The 25,267-nt window shown below is 43.7% G+C and overlaps 2 protein-coding genes across 4 annotated transcripts in view; both read right to left on the bottom strand.

The window, feature by feature from the left end:
* gna13b (guanine nucleotide binding protein (G protein), alpha 13b) overlaps positions 1-13,813 on the bottom strand; it is a 60,472-nt gene extending 46,659 nt beyond the window's left edge. Inside the window, exon 1 of one of the 2 annotated variants that reach the window (XM_061847469.1) lies at positions 13,451-13,813. In XM_061847469.1, the coding sequence (XP_061703453.1) occupies positions 13,451-13,733 (283 nt within the window). In that variant the 5' untranslated portion in view covers positions 13,734-13,813. The remainder of the gene's footprint in view (positions 1-13,450) is intronic. The other variant, XM_061847468.1, reaches the window with a different exon arrangement.
* A 2,127-nt stretch (positions 13,814-15,940) lies between these two features.
* LOC133515145 (uncharacterized protein C7orf57 homolog) overlaps positions 15,941-25,267 on the bottom strand; it is an 86,471-nt gene continuing 77,144 nt past the window's right edge. The window contains exons 1-2 of one of the 2 annotated variants that reach the window (XM_061847470.1): positions 17,837-18,970; positions 16,759-16,891 (exon numbers count right to left, since the gene is read on the bottom strand). In XM_061847470.1, the coding sequence (XP_061703454.1) occupies positions 16,841-16,891; positions 17,837-18,715 (930 nt within the window). In that variant the 5' untranslated portion in view covers positions 18,716-18,970 and the 3' untranslated portion in view covers positions 16,759-16,840. Of the gene's footprint in view, positions 16,892-17,836; positions 18,971-25,267 lie in introns of those variants that run through there. The other variant, XM_061847473.1, reaches the window with a different exon arrangement.

Here is a 25,267-nt window from a genome sequence, read left to right as displayed (position 1 = left end):
GTTTTTAGGTCAACTTTGAGGGTGCGCATTGTACTTGGACACATTATACGCGACAAATTTCAGTAAATGTCTTTTGCGGTGCCGATTAACGATCGTCAACTTATAAGAAAGTCGATCAGCAGGTCAGCATAATTATTAATTAATTCTTGGCCGATACTGATCAGATCGGTGTAAACTCCAAAATATATATTATACATTAAAATCTAAATATTATTTACTAACACTGTATCAGTAACAATAAAGATATAATGGAGTAAAGGGAATATGTAAGTGAATGCCCTTCATATTCTGATGTAACAAGGCTCTAACAAGGCCCACAAATATAGTGTGCTGGATTGATGTTTTGTTTTTTGTTTTTTTTTAATGTCTCTTCTAAATGTGGTATATATGTGTCAACAGTGAATCAGAAATCTTATTGCTAACAGAGTTTCGCCCAAATTCATGAGGGACACTGACATTAAGTTTCCGGTTTGGTGTAAACATCATCAACTGTCATTTCCCCTCGATGCTGAGTGGGCCTTTCCACCCTCTCAAATAACACTTCCCTATGTGCTCTAATTCCCAGTAATGTAAGTACTCTTACAAAAATAAACTGATTTTGCAAATGGAAGGTATTTTAACTGGTAATTATTTGCTGAATGCTAAATTTCAATACCATGGCCACCACTATACAAGACACCAACAACATATTAGTATATATGATAATGGTGACGCCAGCCCCCGGTCTACAACCAAAACAACTTCTTGTACCCTAGCCACATGGACATGAGTGAACACTTGGAGGCTGACAGCTTAGAGCTGTTGTTAAATTAGATATTTGTGGTGTGATTAAGAGTTACACAGGGATGAGCGGATATAAGTACTGGTATTTTCCCACCAGACCAATCCAGCCATTTTCTGAGCCACTTATCCTCACAATGGTCACAGGAGTTCTGGAGCCTATCCCAGCTATTTTCGGCCAGGAGGTGGGGTATACCCTGAACTGGTTTTCGACAAATCCCACCAGAGCCAATTGTTGTTGTTTTTTTGGGAGACTTATAATTGATGGATAGTTTTTATAGCTAAGTAATAGTGGTTAACAACCACTCACACCTATGGTCCTGCTGTAACATCCTAACAATGTGACCAAATAAAGTATAACAAGGTTTCGCTAATCTTGCCTAGGCCTTAACAATAGTTTAAGTGTGTCCTCAGCCACCCATATCAATTATAATTTATATAGCAGGCTACTCTCAAGAATTGCAATGTGAGGTGTATAGGCACTGAAGAATTTCAATCCATTAAACGTGATGCAAACTATTAACTGATCATTAAGGATTTATTTCATTGTAAGCGATTGATTGTTCATTGAAAGCATCTTGAAATGCTTTAAAAGTAAATTGAAGTGCACCGTTTGGCTGAAACATACAGAACAAAATAATCAGGAAAGGGAATCTTCCATCACCTCACAAATTTAACTTGATTGATTTAGAGCGCCACGGTCGGATCAGACTACAATTTGTCGAGCAATCTTGAATCAATGAATTATTTTTTTTTCTATAAATTTCTTTAAATAAATGTCTTCCTGTGTTCCTATTATTTTTAAAACAGTATTTTAAATGAACCATATTTCCACTGAAAATTTAATTAACTTCCAAATTCCAAATCTTGTGTATTCAACTCGCTACCAAAATCGTGTCACACGCTCTTTGATTTCACATTACAGTGTGCCCTTGTCCATTTGCGGTTTACCGTTCACAGCCCCGCATTCTCAACAGCTTCAAGTTTTCTTTTTGCTTCTTTTAATGTACCATATTTTCACGATCGTATAGGTCTTTTTGTTCTAAATAGACAAGGCGTCACACACGGGACGTTACAATGACACAGAGTTCCAACATTTACAATTGTTGTTGTGTGACTTGTCCAACAAAGTAAACTTAATCTCACTTGTTACACTGTTAGCATGCATGCTAGCACATGTTTTAGCACAGGGGTGCTCAATGCGTCGATCACGATCAACCGAGGCAGACTTGGTCGATCATGGGATGGTGTGCCAAAAAAAAAAAAAAAAAAAAAAAGAAACGTCAGCCAATGTTCTCTCTAAACTGCGCGCCTCCGCAATTGTGCACCACTAATGCAGTCTCTTCACAGATATTCTGTGTTTCACGCAAAAAAAATTATCCATTGCAAATTGAAAGTATAACATACAGCTATTCAGTTTGAGGTATTTTGCCATGTGATTCAAGAGTCAGGGATGACTGGTTGTTACATACAATGGCAAAATTCACATACATACTGTAAAAAATTAAAAGACGCCACTGGTTTCTTTTAGGCAGCACACGGAACTTTCTCTAACAACGACCTGCTCTGCCACACTTTTTCCTTACACCCGCCCCCCCATCGCTGCACTTAAAGACGTACACTCATAATTACAAATGTTACAGTTGCAGTACTTACGCAGCCCATCAATGTGTTTTATCATGACAGCGTCCAACAGTCTGGGCAAGTAGAGCAAAGACGAGTTAGACATGCTACATATGTTGACTTTCAATATTATTGGAGAAAGTTAAAAAAGAAATGTTTTAAGAAGCAATGGCTGACGGAGTATGTGAATAATCGAAGAAAAAATGGTTAAACTGGAAGAGATTTTCTCTTTCTGAGTGGGAAAGGCCTGGTCTGAAGCCAAAGTAGAAAGTGCAGGATGACATGGTGTGTAGTTTTAAAATTCCACCTTGGCACAGCCTGATCCAGGATGAAAGCACAGACAATACAGTGCACAAAAAGCTAATTCTGTATTTTTAATATAGGAGGCAATATAAACAATACAACACAGTTTAAACTCCAAGCCATCAGAGAAACATCTGAATCAAGCAGCCGTGAGTGAATTCAAGCAGTTGCAAGGAGCTTGCTATAAGACTGGCAGCCTTGACGAAGCAACTTCAATCGCTGGACATTAGCATGAACAAGGTAAACAAAGTGCAATTCCGAGCTGCTATGGATGACAAATGGCGAACACAACGTTATTAAGAGGCAGCCCCGGGTGAGTTACGCCACAATTTGTGAATGGATTGTGGATGCTTGGGCTAACGTGTCTGCTTCCACTTGAGGAAGCAGGAAAATTAGCTTTGCCAAGTCGAGATGACGAAGCTTAGTTTCCGCGGAAACAAGGTGAGGTGGCCCGAGTTGGAAGAATAACTGGAGCAATGGATTAATGAACAAACAACAAACAACCGCCATGAAAAATCAAGCGAAGCTAATGAACTCAAAGCTTGCTATTATAGTGGGAGCCTTGATGAAGCGACTTCATTCGCTGGACATCGGCGTGAACAGGGTAAACAAAGCGAAATTCCGAGCGGCGAGGGATGACAAATGGCGAACACAACTTTATGAGGAGGCAAACCCGGGCGAGTTTGCCACAATTTGTGAATGGATTGTGGATGCTCGGATTAATGTGTCTGCTTCCTACTGAAAAATTGAGTTCGCTTGCACTTTAAGTATTTCACAATGTAGCTATACAATATACAGTGAAGAAAATGAGTATTTGAACACCCTGCAATATTGCATCCCACTTGGAAATCATGAAGGGGTCGAAATTTTTTATCGCAGGTGCATGTCCACTGTGAGAGAGATAATCTAAAAACAAAAATCCAGAAAATGCAAAGTATGATTTTTTAACGATTTATTTGTGTTATACATCTGCAAATAAGTATTTGAACTCTCTTATGTTAATATTTGGTACAGTAGCATTTGTTTGCAATTACAGGGGTGAAACGTTTCCTGTAGTTGTTCACCAGGATTGCACACACTGCAGGAGGGATTTTGGCCCACTCCTCCACACAGATCTTCTCTAGATCAGAGTTTCTGGGCTGTCACTGAGAAACATGGAGTTTAAGCTCCCTCTTAAGATTTTCTATGGGGTTTAGGTCTGGAGACTGGCTAGGCAACAGGAGAACCTTGATATGCTTCTTCCGGAGCCACTCCTTGGTTTTCCTGGCTGTGTGCGTCAGGTCATTGTCATGTTGGAAGACCCAGCAACGACATATCTTCAATCCTCTGACTGAGGGAAAGAGGTTGTTCCCCAAAATCTCAGAACACATGGCCGCTGTCATCCTCTCCTTAATACAGTGCTGTCGTCCTGTCCCATGTGCAGAAAAACACCCCCAAAGCATGATGCTACCACCCCCATGCTTCACTGTAGGGATGGTGTTCTTGGGATGGAACTCATCATTCGTCTTCCTCCAAAAACGGGTTAGTGGAATTTTGACCAAAAAGTTCCATTTTGGTCTCATCTGTTCACAAAACTTTCTCCCGTCACTCCTCTGTATAATCCAAATGGTCAATGGCAAACTTAAAACGGGCCTTGATGTGCTGGTTTCAGCAGGGGAACCTTCCGTGCCATGCATGATTTCAAACCATGACGTCTTAGTGTATTACAAACAGTCACCTTGGAAATGGTGGTCCCAGCTCTTTTCAAGTCATTGACCAATTACTGTCGTGTAGTCTTGGGCTGATTCCCTACCTTTCTAAGGATCATTGAGACCACACGAAATGATATCTTGCATGGGGCTCCACTCCAATTGAGACTGACCGTCTTGTTTAGCTTCTTCCATTTTCTAATGATTGCTCCAACAGTGGACCTTTTTTCACCAAGTTTCTTGGCAATTTCTCCGTAGCCCTTTCCAGCCATGTGGAGTTGTACAATTTTGTCTCTGGTGTCTTTAGACAGCTCTTTGGTCTTCGCCATGTTACAAGTTTGAGTCTTCCTGATTGTATGGGGTGGACAGATGTCTTTATGCAGCTAACGACCTCACACAGGTGTATCTGATTCAGAATAATACAAGGAGTGGAGGTGGACTTCTAGAGGCGGACTAACAGGTCTTTGAGGGTCAGAATTCTTTTTCATAGACAGGTGTTCAAATACTTATTTGCAGCTGTATCACACAAATAAATCATTAAAAAAAAAATCATACATTGTTATTTCTGGATTTTTCTTTTTCGATTATCTCTCTCACAGTGGACATGCACCTACGATGAAAATTTCAGACCCCCCCTGATTTCTAAGTGGGAGAACTTGTAATAGAGCAGGATGTTCAAATATTTATTTTCTTCACTGTCGCTGTATAGCGACAGTAGCTGAAAGCATACGGGAGCATGCATGCATGCTACTTAAAAAGCCACCTGGAGGAAAACTGAGTTTGGTTGTACTTTAAGTACCGTATTTTACGTACTATAAGGCACACCTGATTATAAGGCGCACTTTCACTGGATTACCAATTTTAAAACTTTTTTTTCATATATAAAGTGCATAGAATAGAGGCTACGGTAGAGGTTTACATTATCCATCCATTAGATGGAGCTCCGCTAAAGAGAATGTCAGTCAAACTTTATTAATAGATTACAAACCAGCATTCTGACAGGTTAAGCAAAGCCAGTGAAGCAGTATGGTTGTAGTAGTAGTCGTAGTAGTAGTAGTAGTAGTAGTAGTATAGGAGTCATTTTGGGGTCTTTACACAAACACAAATGGAAATGAAATGACATGCTTCACATAGTCATATATCCCAGCATGCACCGTGCGCTACTTCTTCTACAGGGGAAAATGGAGTTGGCGGCTGTTTACCGGAGTTGCGAAATCTGTTGCGGCTCAATTATTGATCCATATATAAGGCATTTTGGGAAAATTAAAGGCTCTTCGGTGAGCCTTATAGTGCGGAAAATACGGTATTTAACTACGTAGCTATACAATATAGCTGTGTAGCAATACTATCTTAAAGCTTACAGTAACATGCACGCACACTATTTAAAAGGCACCCAAAGCAAAACATGAGTTTGGTTGTACTTTATTGAAGTATTAAAAAAGCGTGCATACACTACCATATGGTTTAAGATAGTGTCGCTACATAGCTATATGTTATAGCTACATTGCTAAATACTGAAATAAAGCACAACGAAGTCATGGTTTACATTGTTAAATACTTCAGTAAAGTATGTACAACTGAACTCCACCAGTTTCCCTTCCGGTGCCTTTGTAAATACCATGCAAGGATGCTACCGTACGCTTGAAGCTAGTGTCGCTATATAGCTACATGCTTTGCAGCGCTAAACGTGTATATAAATAATGTTTGAAGTGCATGTTTTGTGTCAATTATTTCTTTGCTCATCGTCTTGTTGTCTGCTGGTAGTGCTGTTCTGTTTGCTTTGGTGTAAAGAGTTTTTTTTGCAGTGACACCGTGTGTAAGGCTGGTGTGTTGACTGTCTTCCATTGCTTGTAGTTTGTATAAGCTTGTTCTTCTGCTTACAAAAATAAAGGTGCAATTGTGCCTCACTATCTCGTGAGCACCACTATGCCTGTGCCTAATAATACGGTGCACCTTATGTATGTGTTAAATACTGGCATTGCAGCTGCATCTGAACCTGCGCCATTTAATACAGTGCGCCTAATGGCCGTGAAAATACGGTACTCCAAAATACCATCAGACAAGCATCGTATGCAATTATGGGTGCATGCCATCAGCCGTTTGATGCAGTGACGAAGAAGCAATGGGTGTCGTCAATATATGATGTCGTTTGTTCTGAACACTTCAGAGAAGAGGACTTCTCTCTCTCCAAGCACAGACACAGGCATGAGCTGCACAATAAGACTGCAATGCCATTTTTTTTCTTGGAAGCACAAGGTAGGAACCTTTAAGGAGCCATAAATCAATTTGCACAATATCCATCCATCCATCCATTATCTACCGCTTTTCCGGGTCGGGTTGCTGGGGAAGTAGCTTCAGCAGGGATAGCCATACTCCCCTTTCCCCAGCCACTTCTTCCAGCTCTTCCGGAGGGATCCCGAGGCATTTCCAAGCCAGCAGAGAGACATAGTCTCTCCATCGTGTCCTGGGTCGTCCTCGGGGTCTCTTTCTGGTGGGACATGCCCAGAAAACCTCACCAGGGAGGCGTCCAGGAGGCATTCGAATCAGATGCCCCAGCCCTCTCATCTGGCTCCTCTCAATGCGGAGGAGTAGCAGCTCAACACTGAGGCCTTCCCGGATGACCGAGCTTCTTACCCTATCTCTAAGGGAGAGCCCGGACACCCTGCGGAGGAAACTCATTTCGGCCACTAGTATCTGGGATCTTTTCACTTTTTAACCAACTCGGTGACCTCTACCCCAGAGATAGAAGAGCCTGCCTCAGAGCACCTGGACTCAGCTTCCTCGTGGGGATGCGTGTTGGTGGAAATGAGGAGGTCTTCGAGCTATTCTCCCCACCGACTCACAACATCCTGAGTTGAGGTCAGCAGCACCCTATCCCCACAAAACAGTGTTGACTCTGCACTGCTTCCCCCTCCTGAGGCGCCAGACGGTGGACCATAATTTCCTTGAAGCCATCCTGAAGTCGTTCTCCATGGCCTGAACGAACTTCTCCCACAGCCGGGTTTTTGCCTCAGCAACCATCGAAGCTGGCCTTTACCCTAAAGAAGTTAAAGGAAATGCAGACTCATCTCCACAATACGAAAAGGCGGAAGAAGCGTTCCAAGGTCTGCATTGGCAAGATCTTATATGAGCTTGCAAAGCAGAAGCTGTCTGATGATAGTAAGAATCATGTTGCTAGTGCTCACTTATATTCTTCTTCTTCTGCTGTTCCTTTCGACTTGTCCCATTAGGGGTCGCCACAGCGTGTCATCTTTTTCCATCCAAGCCTATCTCCTGCATCTTTCTTTGTAGCACCCACTGTCCTCATGACTTCCCTTACAACATCCATCAACCTTTTCTTTGGTCTTCCTCTCGCTCATTTGCCTGGCAGCTCCATCCTCAGCACCCTTATACCGATATACTCACTCCCTCGCCTCTGGACATGGCCAAACCATTGAAGTCTGCTCTCTTGACCCTTGTCTCCAAAACATCCAAACTTTGGCTGTGACTCGAATTAGATCATTTCTAATCCGATCCAACCTGCTCACTCCAAGCGAGAACCTCAGCATCTTTATTTCTGCCACCTCCAGTTCTGCTTCCTGTTGTTTCTTCAGTGCCACCGTCTCTAATCCGTACATCACCACTGTTTTATAAACTTTGCCCTTTATCCTAGCAGAAACTCTGTCACATAATGCACCAGAGACCTTCCGCCAGCTGTTTCAACCTGCTTGGACCCGTTTCTTCACTTCTTTACCACACTCACCAATGCTCTGAATTGTTGATCCCAAGTATTTGAAGTCGTCCACCCTCGCTATCTCTTCTCCATGTAGCCTCACGCTTCCCCCTCCACCGCTCTCATTCACGCACATATTGTTTTACTTGGGCTAATCTTCATTCCTCTCCTTTCCAGTACATGTCTTCATCTTTCTAATTGTTCCTCCACCTGCTCTCTGGTATCACAATATCATCTGCAAACATCATGGTAAAAGGGGATTCCAGTCTAACCTCATCTGTCAGCCTATCCATTACCACAGCAAACAGGAAGGGGGTCAGAGCTGATCCATGATGCAGTCCCAGCTCCATCTTAAATTCTCCTGTCACACCTCACCATTATTCTGCTGCCCTCATACATGTCCTGCACTATTCTAACCTATTTCTGCGCCACACCAGACATCAGCATGCAGTACCACAATTCCTCTCTTGGTACTCTGTCATAGGCTTGTTACTGCTCACTTATATGATGTAATATTACATGTGTAGCTTAACTGTGTTTGTGGTTGTAAATGTGTAGTAACGTTTTGTATATTTCATATGTCCTTGAAATGGATGACATCATTGAGGCTGGAAATTTACATTTGTTAACTTAAGTGAATCCGTTTATTGTGAACACTTCTATGTTCAATTTCAGATACCTTATATCACTGGAAAAAAAGTGAAAGAAAGTCACTAGTTATGAAGAATACGAAAACGGCTGTAACTTTCAGTAGGCCTATTTGGATAATATATATGCCTCAGATGATTGATTTAGAATCCTGAGAGCCATTCTGTGAAATTTATTGATAACATTTCCAAGATTGCTCATCCTCTTGTACAAAAAGTGTCTCAAAAATTGTGATTGGTGGAATATATCAATTGAAATACCTGCTACACTAAGACGAGAGGTGGGCGTGGCAGTTGACATGTTTGGCACGGGGAATATTATTAAGGTCTGTACCTCCTATTACATACATGTCAATGTATCTTCTAAACCAGGGGTCCCCAGACTTTATTACCTCAAGATCTACTTTTCAAGCAGCCAGCCTCTCGCGAGCTCCGGGGGGGTTCCTCAATCCATTTTAAGGTTAATGTTATATTGCCTCCTATATTAAAAATACAGAATTAGCTTTTTGAGCACTGTATTGTCTGTGCTTTCATCCTGGATCAGGCTGTGTCAAGGTGGAATTTTAAAATTACACACCATCTCATCCTGCACTTCCTACGTTGGCTTCAGACCAGACCTTTCCCACTCGGAAAAGAGAAAATCTGGTCCAGTTTAACAACTTTTTCTTCAATTATTCACATACTCCGACAGTTATTGCATCTTAAAACAACATCATTTCTTTTTAACTATCTCCTTTACTATCGAAAGTAAACATAAGCAGCATGTCTTGCTCATCTTTAATCTACGTGTTTCTCACTAAAGCAGCGGTGGTGGACGCTGTCATTATAAAAACACATTGATGGGCTGGATAAGTACTGTAACATTTGTAATTAGGAGTGTACGTCTTTAAGAGCAAGGATGGGGGGGCGGGTGTAAAGTAAAGTAGGAAATGGTGTGGCGGAGCAGCAGTCATTGTTAGAGAAAGTTCCGTGTGCTACCTAAAGAAACCAGTGGCTTCCTCTTTTCATTTTTTACAGTACGTATGTGAATTGTGCCATTGGATGTAAGTCATCCCTCACTCATTGAATCACATTGCAAAATGCCACAAACTGAATAGCTGTATGTTATACTTTGAATTTGCATTGGATTTTATTATTTTTTTGCCCGCATCGCAGAATATCTGCAAAGAAACTGCATCAGCAGTGCACAATTGCGCACGCGCGCAGTTTAGAGGGAACATTGGCTGACTTTTTTTTTTTTTTTTAAGCTCTGCCATCCCGCGATCGACCAAGACTGCCTCGCAATCGACCGACGCATTGAGCACACCTGTTCTAAACCATCCTGGAAATGCTGGAAATGTTTAGATTATATTCATGTCTCCAGGGATCCAAAACATCCCAGGTATTTAAATTTATCACATCATTTCCATTACAATGCGTGTATGTTTACCATGTTTTTTGCCCTGACCGGAAGTCAGAGCCGATTGACCATGGCGGCAGACATAATGGATGCAGAGTGCGCTGTCTCATTTTTATTCTATGTCATTGCCCCAAACACTGCCTGTGTAGGCAGGTCATTACTGACAATGTTTTACATACTCACGGTGTGACATCGAAACTAAAATTATCACACCACACCAAACAGAAGAGCATAACTACCATCCATCTATTTTCTTAGCCACTTATCCTCACAAGGTTCGGCAGACCGCTGGAGTCTCTCCCAGCTGTCAACCGGCAGGATGCAGGTTACACTCTGAACTGGTTGCCAGCCAATCGCAGGGCAAAAAGAGACAAACAGCTGCAGACATAATTACCCCGAGGTGAAGGGTAATTTAGAGTGCCCAATTAATGTTGAATGTTTTTGTGCTGTGGGAGGAAACTGGAGTGCCCAGAGAAAATACAAGAAAACACAGGGAGAACATGCAAACTCCACACAGGGAGGGCTGGGATTGAACGCAGGTCCTCAGAAGTGTGAGGCCAACGCTTTCTAGCTGTTCCACTGTGCTGGCAGCATAACAAAATAAAACAAAAAAAGAATGACTCGAGAAATAATTAACAAAACATGCACTTTAAACACTATTTACATCCTTCCAGCATTTAAGGAAGTCCTTAGTGCCACAAAGCATTATTCTTGATTATTGATTATTATTGATGCTTAACTACATGACGTAATTGCAGAAGATGCTCTTCTTACCAATCGTGTTTCATTTGCACAAGATAGGTAAAGTTTTTAGGCCAAGTGAAGTTGTTTCAACCATGACGTCAGTTTTTAGGCATTGGCGTTTTGTGATCCAGTATTCTGCATATGCAATCAACTTCTGCATTCTGCAAAACATATCCAAGCAATTCCTCCTGGTTCAGGTGATTATCAAAAGGGACCCTCACAGAGCATGCATAGTTTTAAATGTCTATGCCTTCTTTTTTTTTTTTTCAAAACAAAGTTTGATCACAGAGCCACTAAAGACGTCAATCGGTGTTTAGGATAAGCGGCATGCAAAATGGATGGATGTATATGTTCATGTTTACATATCATATTTGCATTACAAATATTATTGGTACATGTATTTAAACTGCCACTGTCATGAAATGCATGATTTTTAGTATGTTATTCATTAAAAAACAGCAGCCAACATGGACCCACGCGTTTGTTGACCAGAAAATATGATTTTGATGTATACAGATTTTTGTAACTCCTGCCATGAAAATCCTCTCAAGGTATTTATTTTCGAGTTTTACCTCCAGGAAGGTAGCTCGTTGTTCCTTTGTGTGAGCCAAAATGCCGGGAGGATGGATTTACCCTTCATAAGTTTGCAAGAGACCCAGTTCGTCGTGAAAAATGGATTGCACGAGTGCAAAGGACAAGAACTTCGTGGGTTCCAAATGACAGGTAGCTGTGTATACAGCTACTAAAAAAAAAAATAATAGTTTGGGGCGGACCACGTAATCCGTTTCTCATAATAAAAGATCCGAATACGTATGACAGGGGTGCTAATTGTGTCGATGTGCTCGTTGGACGGCTTCCGCGACGGGCTCACCTGCAAAGGCTGCTATGTTGGCTCGCCCGCGAAGGCTGCCACATCGTGTCTCACGGGTGAGGACGGCTTCGGCCAGGCTGGCTCATCCATACTCTATGGGAGTCTGTTGCCGCCGCAGCAGTATGTATGAGCCAGCCTGGCCGAAGCTGTGCTCATCCGCGAGTCACTGCTTTGGCACCACGTCCGCCCACCGGTCACGGCTTCGGCGCCACGTCCACCCAACGGTCATAGCTTCGGCTGGCGTGGCTCATCTTCGGCGCCGAGGTGGCTTATCACGGTGCCGAGCCGGAGCGCTTTACGGTGTTGTCATCACTCGCAGCATTACACTCCATACTGTCGGGGAGTCTGTTGTTAGTTAGAAGTGATCCGCGTATAATCTAAATATGAATCGAAATGATAGGATAATATTACCCCGGACAATTGATTCGATTGTGAAACGTTCTCTTCTACGAAAAGAGCTTCCGTGTCTGAAGGGGCGTGTCCCACCGTAGGGGCCACAGCGTGTTTTCAATGGCGAATGTCCGGGGTGACGTCATGGACAGTAAATGCAGCCAATATGACGACCATTTGGATGTCGAATGAGACTTCCGCAACTTTGCGCATGGATGACGTGCTCTCTGCTCATAATTATTTTTTCATGTAGACATTGAAGTGAATAATGTGATATGTATTTTTCATTTCATTATCTATTTTAGGATGTTTATAGGGATGACACTTGACCTTTAAGTTCTACCTAAACACAAAAGTCAAAGAAATTTATTTGCAAATTCGTCTTCAAACAATCATGTCATTGACCCATATTCATACATATTAGTTTGGAATACACAGGAAGACCTCAAACCTGTTTTCCAGGTTTGGCCAAGTGACACTCCACAAACAGCAGATTTCAGCTCATAGGACCGATTGGGAGATAATTTTGAGTCAAGTTTCAACCATTTTGAGAACGTGTTCCAAGAGAAGCAGACGAAATGAAATGGCCAAAGCCGAGATGAGAAACAATTAAGTAAAGGCGTTTTAGGCTACATTTTCTGGAGGTGATATCAAAAATGTTCTCCAAAAGGCCATTTTTTTTTTTTTTTAATGAACACACTGATCAACCGATTTTCAAAATTCTTGTTGCACTCACTCAGGTTAAACAGGCCATTCCAACCACACACTGCACTTTTACAGACTGCCATTTGTGTCACGTCGGTAAATTAATCATTCACAGGTAATTACTTGATTTAAAATGTTCTCGTCTGTATCTAAGAATCCATTTCTCCCCTCATGATAAGTTAGACCACTCTAACTTGTTCGTCCAGTGGGAGAGTAATGTCCATGTTGACGTTTAGTGATAGGTGTAGTAAAGACACGCGTCATTGTAAGAATTAAAAGTTATCTCATGTTATCTGCTCACAATGACTAGAGTTGCGACACCAGCCTCCATCATAGCATTGGATACACCCATAAGGCAACATTAAAATCCACGGGCTGGTCCCCCGAACCCATCGTGGAGACGAACACAAATAACATGGGCGTATCTTGCTCGCTCGTCCAGCAAAGAATAGAGTGGCCCCAGTCATCTCAACGTGTGGTTAGCATAGCTACCAGTTTCACTACCAATGTTTACACACCAACTCGACTTCAGCCTGTCAGACAGACCACCACCAACTCGGATCTCAAATGTATGAGTCGTTGTCTTACCTTTAATAACATTGCTATAAATAGTGGCTCTAAATTCTTCTTTTGCCCTCTGATCGAAGTCCTGCCCATGGATTATACGCATCTGCTTTAGGAAAGTAGACTTGCCACTCTCGCCCGCTCCAAGTAAAAGGATTTTAACTAGCCTTTTCACGTACGTCTTATCTCGGATAAGACACTTATCTATCTCTTTAGATTTCCGCAACTGCTCTGCTTCGCCGCTAGTGAGGAGACAGTTTGGGAAACAGACAGATAAAACAGAGCGGGACGGCAGGAAGTCCGCCATCTTTGTAACAACTTCATCGATGCACGAGGAAAACCCAGTGCAGCCAAAGGGGCCGCCGCTGCTGCATTCACAGTCATCGGAATCCCCACAACGTCACCATAACACGGATTTTTATTGGCAGTTATGCAATGGAGTTTTTCTTTGTCTAGTTTGCATGTTTTTACTTCGATATAAAATACAATCGAGTAAAATGACAATGACAAAAAATTGACTCACCACACTCTAGTTAGCAGTAGCTCAATTGTAACAACTTATAAATCAACAGCATGGTGAAGAAGTGGTGCTTACAGCGATGGGGAAAAAATCCAAATGCTTTTACTGTTTTTACGGACAATTTCAATTCTCTTCAGACTCATTCCTCCATTTGTATTAGATAGAACCTGCAAAACTAAGTATATTTAATCAGAATGTTACAAGTGGATACAAGTGTCTATTTTGAGCACAGAATATCAGGGACCTTTTATTATAATACAGTACATAGAACTTGTAAAAGTTTTAAAATTTGAAAAGAAAATACAAACATATCAAATCAATCTTTATTGTCATCTTCAAATGTTGCAAGAAATATGTTCCATGCCAAGGCATCATGGAAGATGGTATCTTCTACAGGGGGCATTAGAGCTCCGACCACCAGTGCAGTGTATAATGTCTTCTTATTTGAAAGGACCAGACAGGCTTGAAAAAAAGAGTCATTCAATAAGATTAAAAGTAAAATCAACATAAACAAAATTACCAAACATACAGTATTATGATTATGTGCCTCATTTCTCAGGTTCACATCAAGCAAAATTCAACAAACAGGCCACATTGTTTACCTTTTGGCTTTGCATGGTATTTTAAAGTTCAGTGTCATTCACCTATGACTTGAATTTGGTGCATCTTCACCTATCTTAGTTGTGAAACCATGGGCTGAGAAACTCATTGTGAGGGTGGTTAGTATGTAAATTATGTCCACTGTTGTGTCACAGCGGCCAAAAACAATCAATCTATGTACAAAAGCAGTAAAAAAAGTGCTCTTTTAATATATTTTATTTTATGATTCATTAATTTTCCATAAAGCTGACTTATTAATTAATTAATTCCATTCTTCTTCCGTTCTGCTTATCTTCACCAGGTTTGCAGGCATGCTGGAGCCTCGCAGCTATCTTTGGATGAAGGCGGGTGGTACACCCTGAACTGGTCGACAAGCCAGTTGCAGGGCACATAGAAACAACCATTCACACTCACATTCCCATCGACAGGCAATTTTAGAGTCTTCAATCAATGCATGTTTTTGGGATTTGGGAGGAAGCCGGAGTGCCCAGAGAAACCCCACGCAGGCATAGGGAGAACATACAAACTCCAAAATGGCAAGGGCGGGATTTAAAAGTGTAAGGCATATGTGCTAACCAGTCATCCATTTCCTATTATTATTATTATTATTATTATTATTATTATTATTAATTGCATAAAAATAAACTGGGATGTTCCTGTGTAATCGGAGGCTTTAAATTAGCATTACTCAAATCTCTTTTCGTCCTGAGTGTACTGTTAAGTGTTAACACATCATCATTCACAATAAAATAAGTTGTTTGCTGGACTCCAGTAACATACACACAAATTCCTGACCAATTTGAAGACAATTTAGCATACAGAGTCCCTCCTCCACAATACCACCACAACTGAGACCGCCGAACAAACTTGATGAGATTTGTACAAAAAGCCACAATGGTGGCGCACGAAGTGAACTTGATGTGACCATGATCAGTGCACTTAGTCTGTCCACACTTATCTCGTTTAAAGCATGTGAAATTCCCAGAGGTTGGAGGGTGAAACAACATCGGTCTGGTTTCTCCTTGCACAATAGGAAAATGAGTCGAGTATGCTAAGCAAAAAGAGGTGCCTGGCAGACCCTGGGTCATATTCAGAACACACTCAGATGGAACTGCCTCCACAAAACACAAAGCGCCACGCGGTTTCATATTCACAACACAATCTTTCTTTAACGACCTAGCTACTTCATTACTCGTTTGAGGAAGAGGTTATCATTGATCCCAACACCTGTGTCTTCACTTAACAGAGTTTCAATGTCTTCTCCTTTAAAGTGAGTTTTAACACCACGCGCTTTTTCCCTTATTTTTTCTGTGAGGTGACAATAGCGTTTAGATGTTCTTGCTTTGACCGGCCACTATGGATGGGTGGCTGCCAATTATAGCACAATTTAATTAGGACATGGCCCCCTTCTCCGTACCATGCCCATAGTGTGGGCTTAGTACAATTCTCTCTGTCTTTATTTGGTAGGGACGACATTGGCTGTAATACAAATGTTATGGTGGGTACATCAGACTTTGTTACTTTGATAGATATTTTGCCGTGCCAGTTTGACGCTCCCTGATTCCTATGTGGATTTGACCAATAATCACCATCAACAGAAGTGATATAATTCGACCAGGACAACCATTTTTTTATCATTTGCATCATGGGCACTCATTAGATAAAACCAATAATCTTGCCACTGACTTATTTTAGTTACTTCAGTATATTGGTCTTCTAAACCTGCACCCGAATAGTTGGGAACCGCTGCGATCTTGCTAAACCTTGTCTGGCGGGACTGCAATTGGTCCAGCGGGATGGTGATGGAAAGTTCTTGAGAAAGGGAAGTTACATTAATTATTGTCCGCGTTCTGTCCATCAGCAGCCGTAGGTTTCCCAGGATGGACGTAGACAACAGTCTACGGCTGGGCAACTGTTCCGTGTTGGTGCTTTCCTTGCTGCGAGGTTGCGCACCACCTGCCATCAGGCACAGCCCTGCAAAAAAGTAAACAGCATATTGGGTTGACAGGACTGCGGTCAGCGTCTGGCCGGGGGTCTGCTCCATCTTCCCGAGAGGGGTGTGTTTGCCACGGAAAACCCTCTCTCCAACTGTGGTCTTTCGTCGGTACACTGGTGTGTACGTCATGGAGATCCTACCCTGAGGGACTGGCGTCGCTAGGCCCGTCAACAGGGAATCGGAGGAGCTTGCACTCCGACTGGTGGATCCAGCCGTCACGTCCCTGGACCTTTGCAGCCGTAGGTATCACTGCAATCACCAGGTGGGGGCCGTCCCAGCTTTCACGGTCCCAGCGATGTCATCTCAGCACTTTGAGAAAGATTTGATCTCCCACGCGGACGTGATCTGTCTGTGGAGCAGAACACACTGGCAAGTCATTGTGTTTATGCATCTCTTTTCGGTCAAACGTGTTTTTCATGTAGACTGGGATCGATGTGCTCGTTGCTAGTGACTCTGACAAGTCCACGTCTGGAAGTCTATAAGGGCGGCCATATAGAATTTCAAATGGGGATAATGTTTTTCCTTTGGCTGGCACTGTCCTCATTGCTGTTGGAACGATTGAAACAGTCAGGCCATTGTCTTTTTGTTTCCCTCATTGTCTAGCTTTGACAGTTCCGTTTGTTCGTTCAACGAGCCCAGCAGATTTCGGATGATACACCCAATGATGCTTTAAGTCAATTTTCAGCAGCTGTCCAACATTTGTCACAGCGTCATTCACAAAATGTGTGCCATTGTCACTTCGAATCACACCTGGAATGCCAAACGTTGGAATAATACGATTACACAGTGCTTTTACAACTGTCTTTGCATCAGCATGCGCTGTTGGAAACAACTCAACCCATTTGGAGAACACATCAACTATCACCAAACAATATTGCATCCCTAATGCTTTGTTTAACTCAATGTTATCCATATGGATTGTGTGAAATGGTTCTAGAGGTAGAGGAAATGTTCCTCTTCGTGGTCTTTAATACCCTTGTGCATTATTTTTTAAAAAGATAACACATTGTTTGCAAAAAGTTTTTGAAAAATGTGTAAACCCATGTGTGTGATAATACTGTTGTGTCAATGCCACCATCCCCCCTGTTGACACATGACTCAACCCATGTGTCAATCTTGCTGCCTATCCAAACAATGATTTTGGCAGCCAGGGTTTTCCAACGGCCAATTTGCTAACCCCGTCCTTGTCAATTTTTGCACCTTTGTCCTCCCAATGTGTGCGTTCAGTGAGTGGTGCTTTTTTCTGACGTGAAATCAAAATGTCATGTTGATTTACTGCATGTGTTTTTGTTACCTCTTTCACCAGTGCTGTGTCAACCATGGGGAATCCCTGGGATGAAGCCTTGGCTGCTTGATCAGCTAGTCTGTTACCAATTGTGATTGGGTCATTTCCTGCTAAGTGAACTTCACATTTACAAATGGCTACTTTGTCTGGCAGTTGTACTGCGTCCAGTAACCGCTGGAGAAGTGCCTTGTGAGCAACCTCTTCACCTGTTGTGCTAATAAAGCCCCGGTTTGACCATTCTCGACAAAACACATGGACTGAGCCCCAGCCATATTGGCTGTCAGTCCAGATTGTAACATGTTTCTTCGAAAACATCTTACAAGCCTGGATCTGTGCAGACAATTCTGCTGCCTGTGCCGAACACACAGAGTCAAGTGTTGCCTGAAACAAGACCTTAGTTTGTGTTGTTATTGCAAATCCCACCCTGTTGCGGCCATATTCCCGTTTGTTTGCTGATCCGTCAACAAAAACAACCTCTCCAGTCGGGAGGGGAGTGTCCATGAGGTCAAGTCGCGGTTTGGTGGAAATTTGGACGTGGCTTCCACAGTCGTGTGGAGTGCTGGTGTGGGCAAAAGTGTCGCAGAATTCAGTCCCCCACGTCTTACAATTGTGATGTGTCCTTGTGATAAAAATGTCACGGTGCAATGTAAGTGTCGTTCTGGTGACAAAAATGTCATCTTTGTTTCCAGCAGAAGGACTGAAACTGCGTGTGGCACTTTCAGTGTTAACTGGTGGAACAAGACTACTTCCGCAGACGCCTCGACAGCCAGAGCAGCGGCCATCACTGCCTGAACGCAGTCTGGCTCGTGCTACGGAATCCAATTGTTGCGAATAGTATGCAACTGGTCTCATTTTTCCTCCATGTTTCTGCAGCAAAACTGAGGTCATGAACCCATTTTTGCAGTCACTGTCTGCTCAAATGGCCTGTCATAATTTGGTTGTGCGGGCATGGCTGAATCAATGAGTTCTCTCTTAACAAGATCAAAAGCTTTGTCCATGCAATTTTGTCTTGTAATGTCATTGGCTAATCAAGAATTATGTTCAGCAATGGTCGCGTGATTTCTGAGTAATTTGCAATCCAGACGCGACAATAATTGCAAAGACCCAAAATTGACATCATGTGCCTTTTTTGTTACAGGTTTTGGAGCCTTGGCGACGGCTTGTTTCTGTTTGTCACCGTCAATGCGTCCTCGCTCAGTCAAAATGTGTCCTAGATAGGTCACTTCTTGTTTCCATAATTGCATTTTGTCTTTTGAAACGTTTCCTGTGTCATACAAATATTGCAGTAACGCTAATGTATAGATTTTGCATTGCTCTTGTGTGTTTGAGGCCACTAAAATGTCATCCACATATACCAAAATATGGCTTTTGTGAACGTTAATTTCTCACCTTTGAACGTAAACGTGAACCAGTATTGGCTGTCAGGGTGGACAGGGATACTCCAAAAGGCATTACTCAGGTCCATCACCGAAAACCACCTGGTTCCAGGTTGTAATGAGTTCAAAAGAGTGTGTGGATTAGGAACATTTGGCACACGTGACTGTACTGCTTGGTTTACTCCACTCAAATCCTGAATTAATCTCCATTTGTTAGTTTGTGCTTTTCGGACTGGAAATATAGGCGTATTACAATGCAAGTCTTGTAAAATTCCTGCCTTTTTAAATTCATTAACTACGGGTTGGATGCCTATTTCAGCGTCTTTTTTCAGTGGGTATTGTCGAATTATGTGTCACTGCATTGCGACCTAATAAATTGAGTGGGCACCGTGGCTGTAGAACTGCTTCCATATTCGCCTTTTTATTTGGGTCATCGGGACTCCGCAACTCGATAGTATGGGACAAAACAAAGGGTTGAACTAAACCATGAGCTCCGCGCATGTAAATCTTTTTGTGGCTTGGTTTAACTGTCGCGGGGTCCCATTTTCCTAAAACGGTCACATCAGCGCCCGTATCAACTAGAAAAACAGTTGGTTTTCGTGTACTAGTACAGTTAATTCTAGTTTCATCATGGGCTCAGTCTGATGACGCATAAAATAATTTTCGAGGTCGAACATGTCTTTAATGTCTTCCTCAACTAATTCATCATAGTCGCTATCAGAGGACTTCAGAGGGTGGGTCACCAATCTGCAGTCCGTGGCCCCTCTGGAGTCCTGGCCTAGTCATTCATCATCAGATGAATCATCAACACGGCGTCGACTCGCCTTGGCCTTTACTTTACAATAGCGAGCACGATGACCATCTTCGCCGCAGTTTAGACACTTGCCTTCTCTAAACCACTTTTGCTTTTTGGGTGATAATTTGGACACTGTCATGATCCTGCTGCTCCAGCCTGGGCTGTGCGGGTGCCCGCGCGGTCGCGCTAATTGGGAGGCACACACCTGTGCCTCATGCGGGCTGATTATCCCGTGTATATATAGGACCCCGATGACGACTGGTCCTCCGCCAGATCGTTGAGGTTCATGTCCCGTTCCAGCACTCTCATATCCCTGATCGTCAACCCATGTGTACCGACCTTCGCCTGTTCTACGACCGACCCCGTAAGCAACACTCCTTTGACACTTCTGCCTGCTTTGATTGTTCTCCCGTGTACCGACTCCCGCCTGCCCGCTCACCTGCTCTCTTCGCCCGAAATCCCAACTACCGCTGCTGCACCTGACTGCCAGCCCGATCCCCGACCATTTAATAATAAATGTTTTTCCCCGAACTACCTTGCATCTTCCGAGTCCTGCATTTGTGTCCTACCTCCGTTCCGATGGGTCGTGACAGAAAAATCTTGCCAAAACAGGACCCAGCAGGAAAGACCAGGCGTTGCCGGGACCGACGCAAGGTAGACTGACTGCTGGAGTACCAAGGCTGTCCGATCTGGGTAGGCTCCATGACTTCCTCCGCTTCTGTGTCAAATGCTCCGCCGGCGAGCTACGAATACGTCCCGACCACGACCCGTCCGGCACTGCATATTCTTCTGGACTCTGACTTTTTGGACTATGAGGAGGACCTTGATTTGTATGACCGGCTGCCTGAGTACGACTCCGATTATTTCGATTACGAATCTCTTTGCCCGATCTTCAATCCCGGTCAGTTTGTTTCACCTTTCCAGCACCCGAGCCTCTTCGCCCGGTAGGTCAGAGTCCACCAACCCGTTTGTGGGAACCCGCTTGGCCATCTAGCCGGGACCTGCCCGTGGCGGCCAGAGGAGAAGCCCAGGCCGGGCGCTACCTTGTGCCTCCCACTGCACGGCAAAAAAGACGCCGTCCTCGTCCTCCCACTCCTCGCCGGCAACGGTGAAAATGGCAGACCCGTAGCTGGTGGCAAAGCTTCCAACCCAAAGGGAGGAGGAGCCGCCAAATCACGAGGTGTTCTGCCGCGATATGTGGACGGAGATAGAGCGGCAGAGCGCCGAATTGGCGGCCCTCACGGCCCAGGTCCGGCAAGGATTGGTGAACCAGCCGAGCTATGCTGACGTCGCAACTGCGACGGACTCGCCACTGACTTTTGCTCACCCGGCAGTGGGAACGTATCCGCCACCTCGACACGCCCGTGTTGCAGTTTCGACGGACTCATGAATGACTTATGCCCATGCTACAGTTTCAACGGACTCGTTTCTGACTCATGCTCACGCGGCAGTTGGAACTGACCCGCTCCCGAGACACGCCCACATGTCAGTTTCGACTGACTCTCTGCCTACTCTCGTTCACGTCGCCGTGGAAAGGGATCCACACCGCGCCATGCCCACGTTGCTGTATCAACGAATGCACTGCAAGCACACGTGACAGTGGGAACGGATCCGCCTCCTCGCCATTCCCACGTAGCTGTGGGAACGGATCTGCCTCCTCGCCATTCCCATGTTGAAGTTTTGACTGTTCCGAGCAGAGCTCAAGTGGCAGTGGAGACCGATCCGCCGCCGCCTCACGTTGCTGTCCAGGAGGTGGCGACGTCTCCGCAGCCGCTTCTCGTCCGTGTCCAGGAGTATGGTGGAGTATCGGCCACTCCACGCTCCTGCTTCGTCAGCGACCGGTCCACAGTCGACCCCCGTTCCTGCTCCGACGGCGACGGGGACGCCCAGACGTTCCCGTCCAGGAGGTGGCGATAGTGCCGCCACCGTCTCATGTTGCTCTCCAGGAGAGGTGGTGATGGTTGCGCTGGCACTGCCTTCTCATGTTCCGTACAGGAGGAGGTGGTGATGGCAATGCCGCCACATTCTCACGTTCCTGTCCAGGAGGAGGTGGCGAGGACGCTGCTACCTTCTCACGTTCCCGCCTTGGAGGAGGTCGTGATGCTGCTGCCGCCGCCTTCTCACATTGCTGTCCAGGAGGAGGTGGAGCCCTCTTTTCACCCAAAGTCAGCTGAGATGGGTGCCAGGGCACTGCAACCCTAACCAGGATAAGCAGTGTTAAGAATGTTTGGGGTTGTATTATGAAGGTGGGAGGGAGGTGGGTTCTCACTTAGCTGTATGGTGGTGCTCCTGAGGCTAGGCCCCACCTGGCAAGGAAACTGCTTGGCATACGGGATCCCCTCTCATGGTCCGCGGCTGCTCCCTGCATTTCCCCACTAACAAGCTGTGTGCCCAGTTGCAAAGCTGTCCTGGTCTGGCTAGCGGACCGCCCCGGGTCCCACGGTGTGGGACTTGTGCCATACAGCGGGTTGCTCTTGGGAGGACCACAGGGCCTAATCCCACCCTTTGATTGATTTGGTGGGCTCCTCATCCACTGTGCAGGGGCAGCAATTACAGGACACTTCTGTCAGTCTTTGTGCATGTAAAACAGTGTCAATCAAGTCCCAGTGGTCTGTGCCTAGAGACACACGTAAGAGACATGTGTCTCTAGGCACAGACCACTGGGACTTTTTCACTGAGTTTGTGACCACTCACTCGTGAATATGTGAATTGCTTGTGTATCTCCTTACTTATACGCTCATCCTTTAAACTTTTATAATTCACTTAATCAATCCCACCACACTGAAGTTGTACAGTTGGTTTCATGACTGTTGTCCTGCATGCTTCTTCTGTCCTTGTCCTGTCCTTCGCACACAGGGTGTAGCACTTCAGCCCCATTCAAGAACCTTATCTAAAGTTTCCTTGTTGTAGATACAGTATATGACTTTTCTCATCCACTGTACAATTATTTCTGTGCACTTTTGTTTTCATTTCTCTTTCCCGTCTCGAAAATGATGTTCTTTTCAACTGAGAGATTCTGATTTTCAATAAACTTCTATTAAAATACAAAGAAACGATTGCGGAGGCCTGAAAACTCCAGTGTGACACATTAAAACTATTCCAGCATGAAAGGGATATACAGTGCCTTGTGAAAGTATTCGGCCACCTGGAACTTTTCAACCTTTCGCCACATTTCCGGTTTCAAACATAAAGATATAAAATTATTTTTTTTGTCAAGAATCAACAAGTGGGACACAGTCATGAAGAGGAACAAAATTTATTGGAAACTTTTTTAACAAATAAAAACCTGAAAAGTAGGGCGTGCAATATTATTCGGCCCCCTTGCATTAATACTATGTAGCGCCACCTTTTGCTGCAATTACATCTGCAAGTCGTTTGGAGTATGTCTCTATCAGTTTTGGGCATTGAGAGACTGAAATTCTTGCCCACACTTCCTTGCAAAAGAGCTCGACCTCAGTGAGGTTGGATGGAGAGCGTTTGTGAAGGACAGTCTTCAACTCTGCCCACAGATTCTCGATTGGATTCAGGTCTGGACTTTGACTTGGCCATTCTAACATCTAGATACGTTTATTTGTGTATCATTCTATTTTAAACTTTTTTAACAAATACAAAACTGAAAAGTGGTGCGTGCAATATTATTCGGCCCCTTTACTTTCAGTGCAGCAAACTTACTCCAGAAGTTCAGTGAGGATCTCTGAATCATCCAATGTTGACTGATGATGATAAATAGAATCCACCTGTGCGTAATCAAGTCTCCGTATAAATGCACCTGCTCTGTGATAGTCTCAGGGTTGTGTTTGAAGTTCAGAGAGCATCATGAAGACAAAGGAACACTCCAGGCAGGTCCGAGATACTGTCGTGGAGAAGTTTAAAGCCGGATTTGGGTACAAAAAGATTTCCCAATCTTTGAACATCTCAAAGAGCACTGTGCAAGCAATCATATTGAAATAAAAGGAGTGCAAATCTACCAAGACCCGGGTGTCCTTCTAAACAGGATGATTTAAGTGCCACTGAGAGCCAAATATATATTTTAAAATAGATATTGTTTTGAAAACTACATATAATATTATCCACGTCAATGTCTATACGGAAAAAAATGAGCAGAGAGCGTGTCAGTATTGCGCAAAGTTGGTGAAGTCTCACTCGACATCCCAGTGTTACGTCATTTGCAGATGTTACACTGGGACAGTCACCAATGAAAGCAAGCTTTGCCACCTGCAATGGGAAATGAACAAGACAGATTTTTGGATTTTTCTGATGCCCCTTCTGAGACTGAAGCTCATTTCGAAGAAGAGAACATCTCAGAATCAAGTGAAGTGACTGAGGCAACATTAGCCTATCCTTTTGAGCCATATTTACATGATATGCGAATCACTTCTAATTAACAACAGACTCCTCGACAGACGGACAAGGAACTCGATGAAATGTTCAAAATGACAGGCCTATAATTGTTTGATTTCCTAACTCTTTTACAAGTCTTGCGTATGTAGCATACACAGGAGGACCCATGTCGGGCAAAGTAACTACTTCAGGGGTGCCCAGACACCGGTGGCAAGTGGGGGGAGAGCTCCTTTCTCCTCCCTGCACGCGGCCTAACCACCTCCCCGCCCGATCCACCTCCACGTCGAGGCTAATTCCGGCGGCCGGCGAGTGACAACGAAAATGCCGATCAATTGACACATTTAGCACCCCTGCCTTACGTACTTTCTGAAGTGATTATGATGTGAATTTTTTTGTTCAGGATTTGAGAGAAGGATAACGTTGACAGACACGGACGGAGCTTTTGATTATTGCTGCTTTTGGACAAGTTGTTCGAGTTTAGTGACTATACGTCGTTTGGCTAGTTAACTCATGTTACACACTACTAAACTATCTTTGTACTTCTATTTTATTTTTTTGTGTTTTATTGTGTGTGGTTCAAGTGTTTTAAACGCAAAACAAGTGCGTTGTTATATGTTGCTGCTTTGACCAAGGAGATTTATTCTAAATTCACACTTAATATATGCTATAAAGTGTGAGACAAATTAGTACCCACCAACTAGTATTTTTTATAATAGCTCTATACACACCTACCCGTCATTTAGAACCCACAAAACTCTCATCCTTTACACCTGTGCAATCCATTTTTCATGACGAATCAGGCGTTTTGGAAAAGTGTGAAAAGTGAATCCATCCTCCCGAGTGTTTGAGCAAAATCCACCAATAGAACGACCCAGCATTTCGGCAAACATGCTGAAAAAAACGCAAAACAGGTACAATATAAACAAT

This window comes from Syngnathoides biaculeatus, chromosome 16 (assembly GCF_019802595.1).
Source record: "Syngnathoides biaculeatus isolate LvHL_M chromosome 16, ASM1980259v1, whole genome shotgun sequence".
NCBI lineage: Eukaryota > Metazoa > Chordata > Actinopteri > Syngnathiformes > Syngnathidae > Syngnathoides > Syngnathoides biaculeatus.
This window is presented reverse-complemented; position numbering and strand designations above follow the sequence as displayed.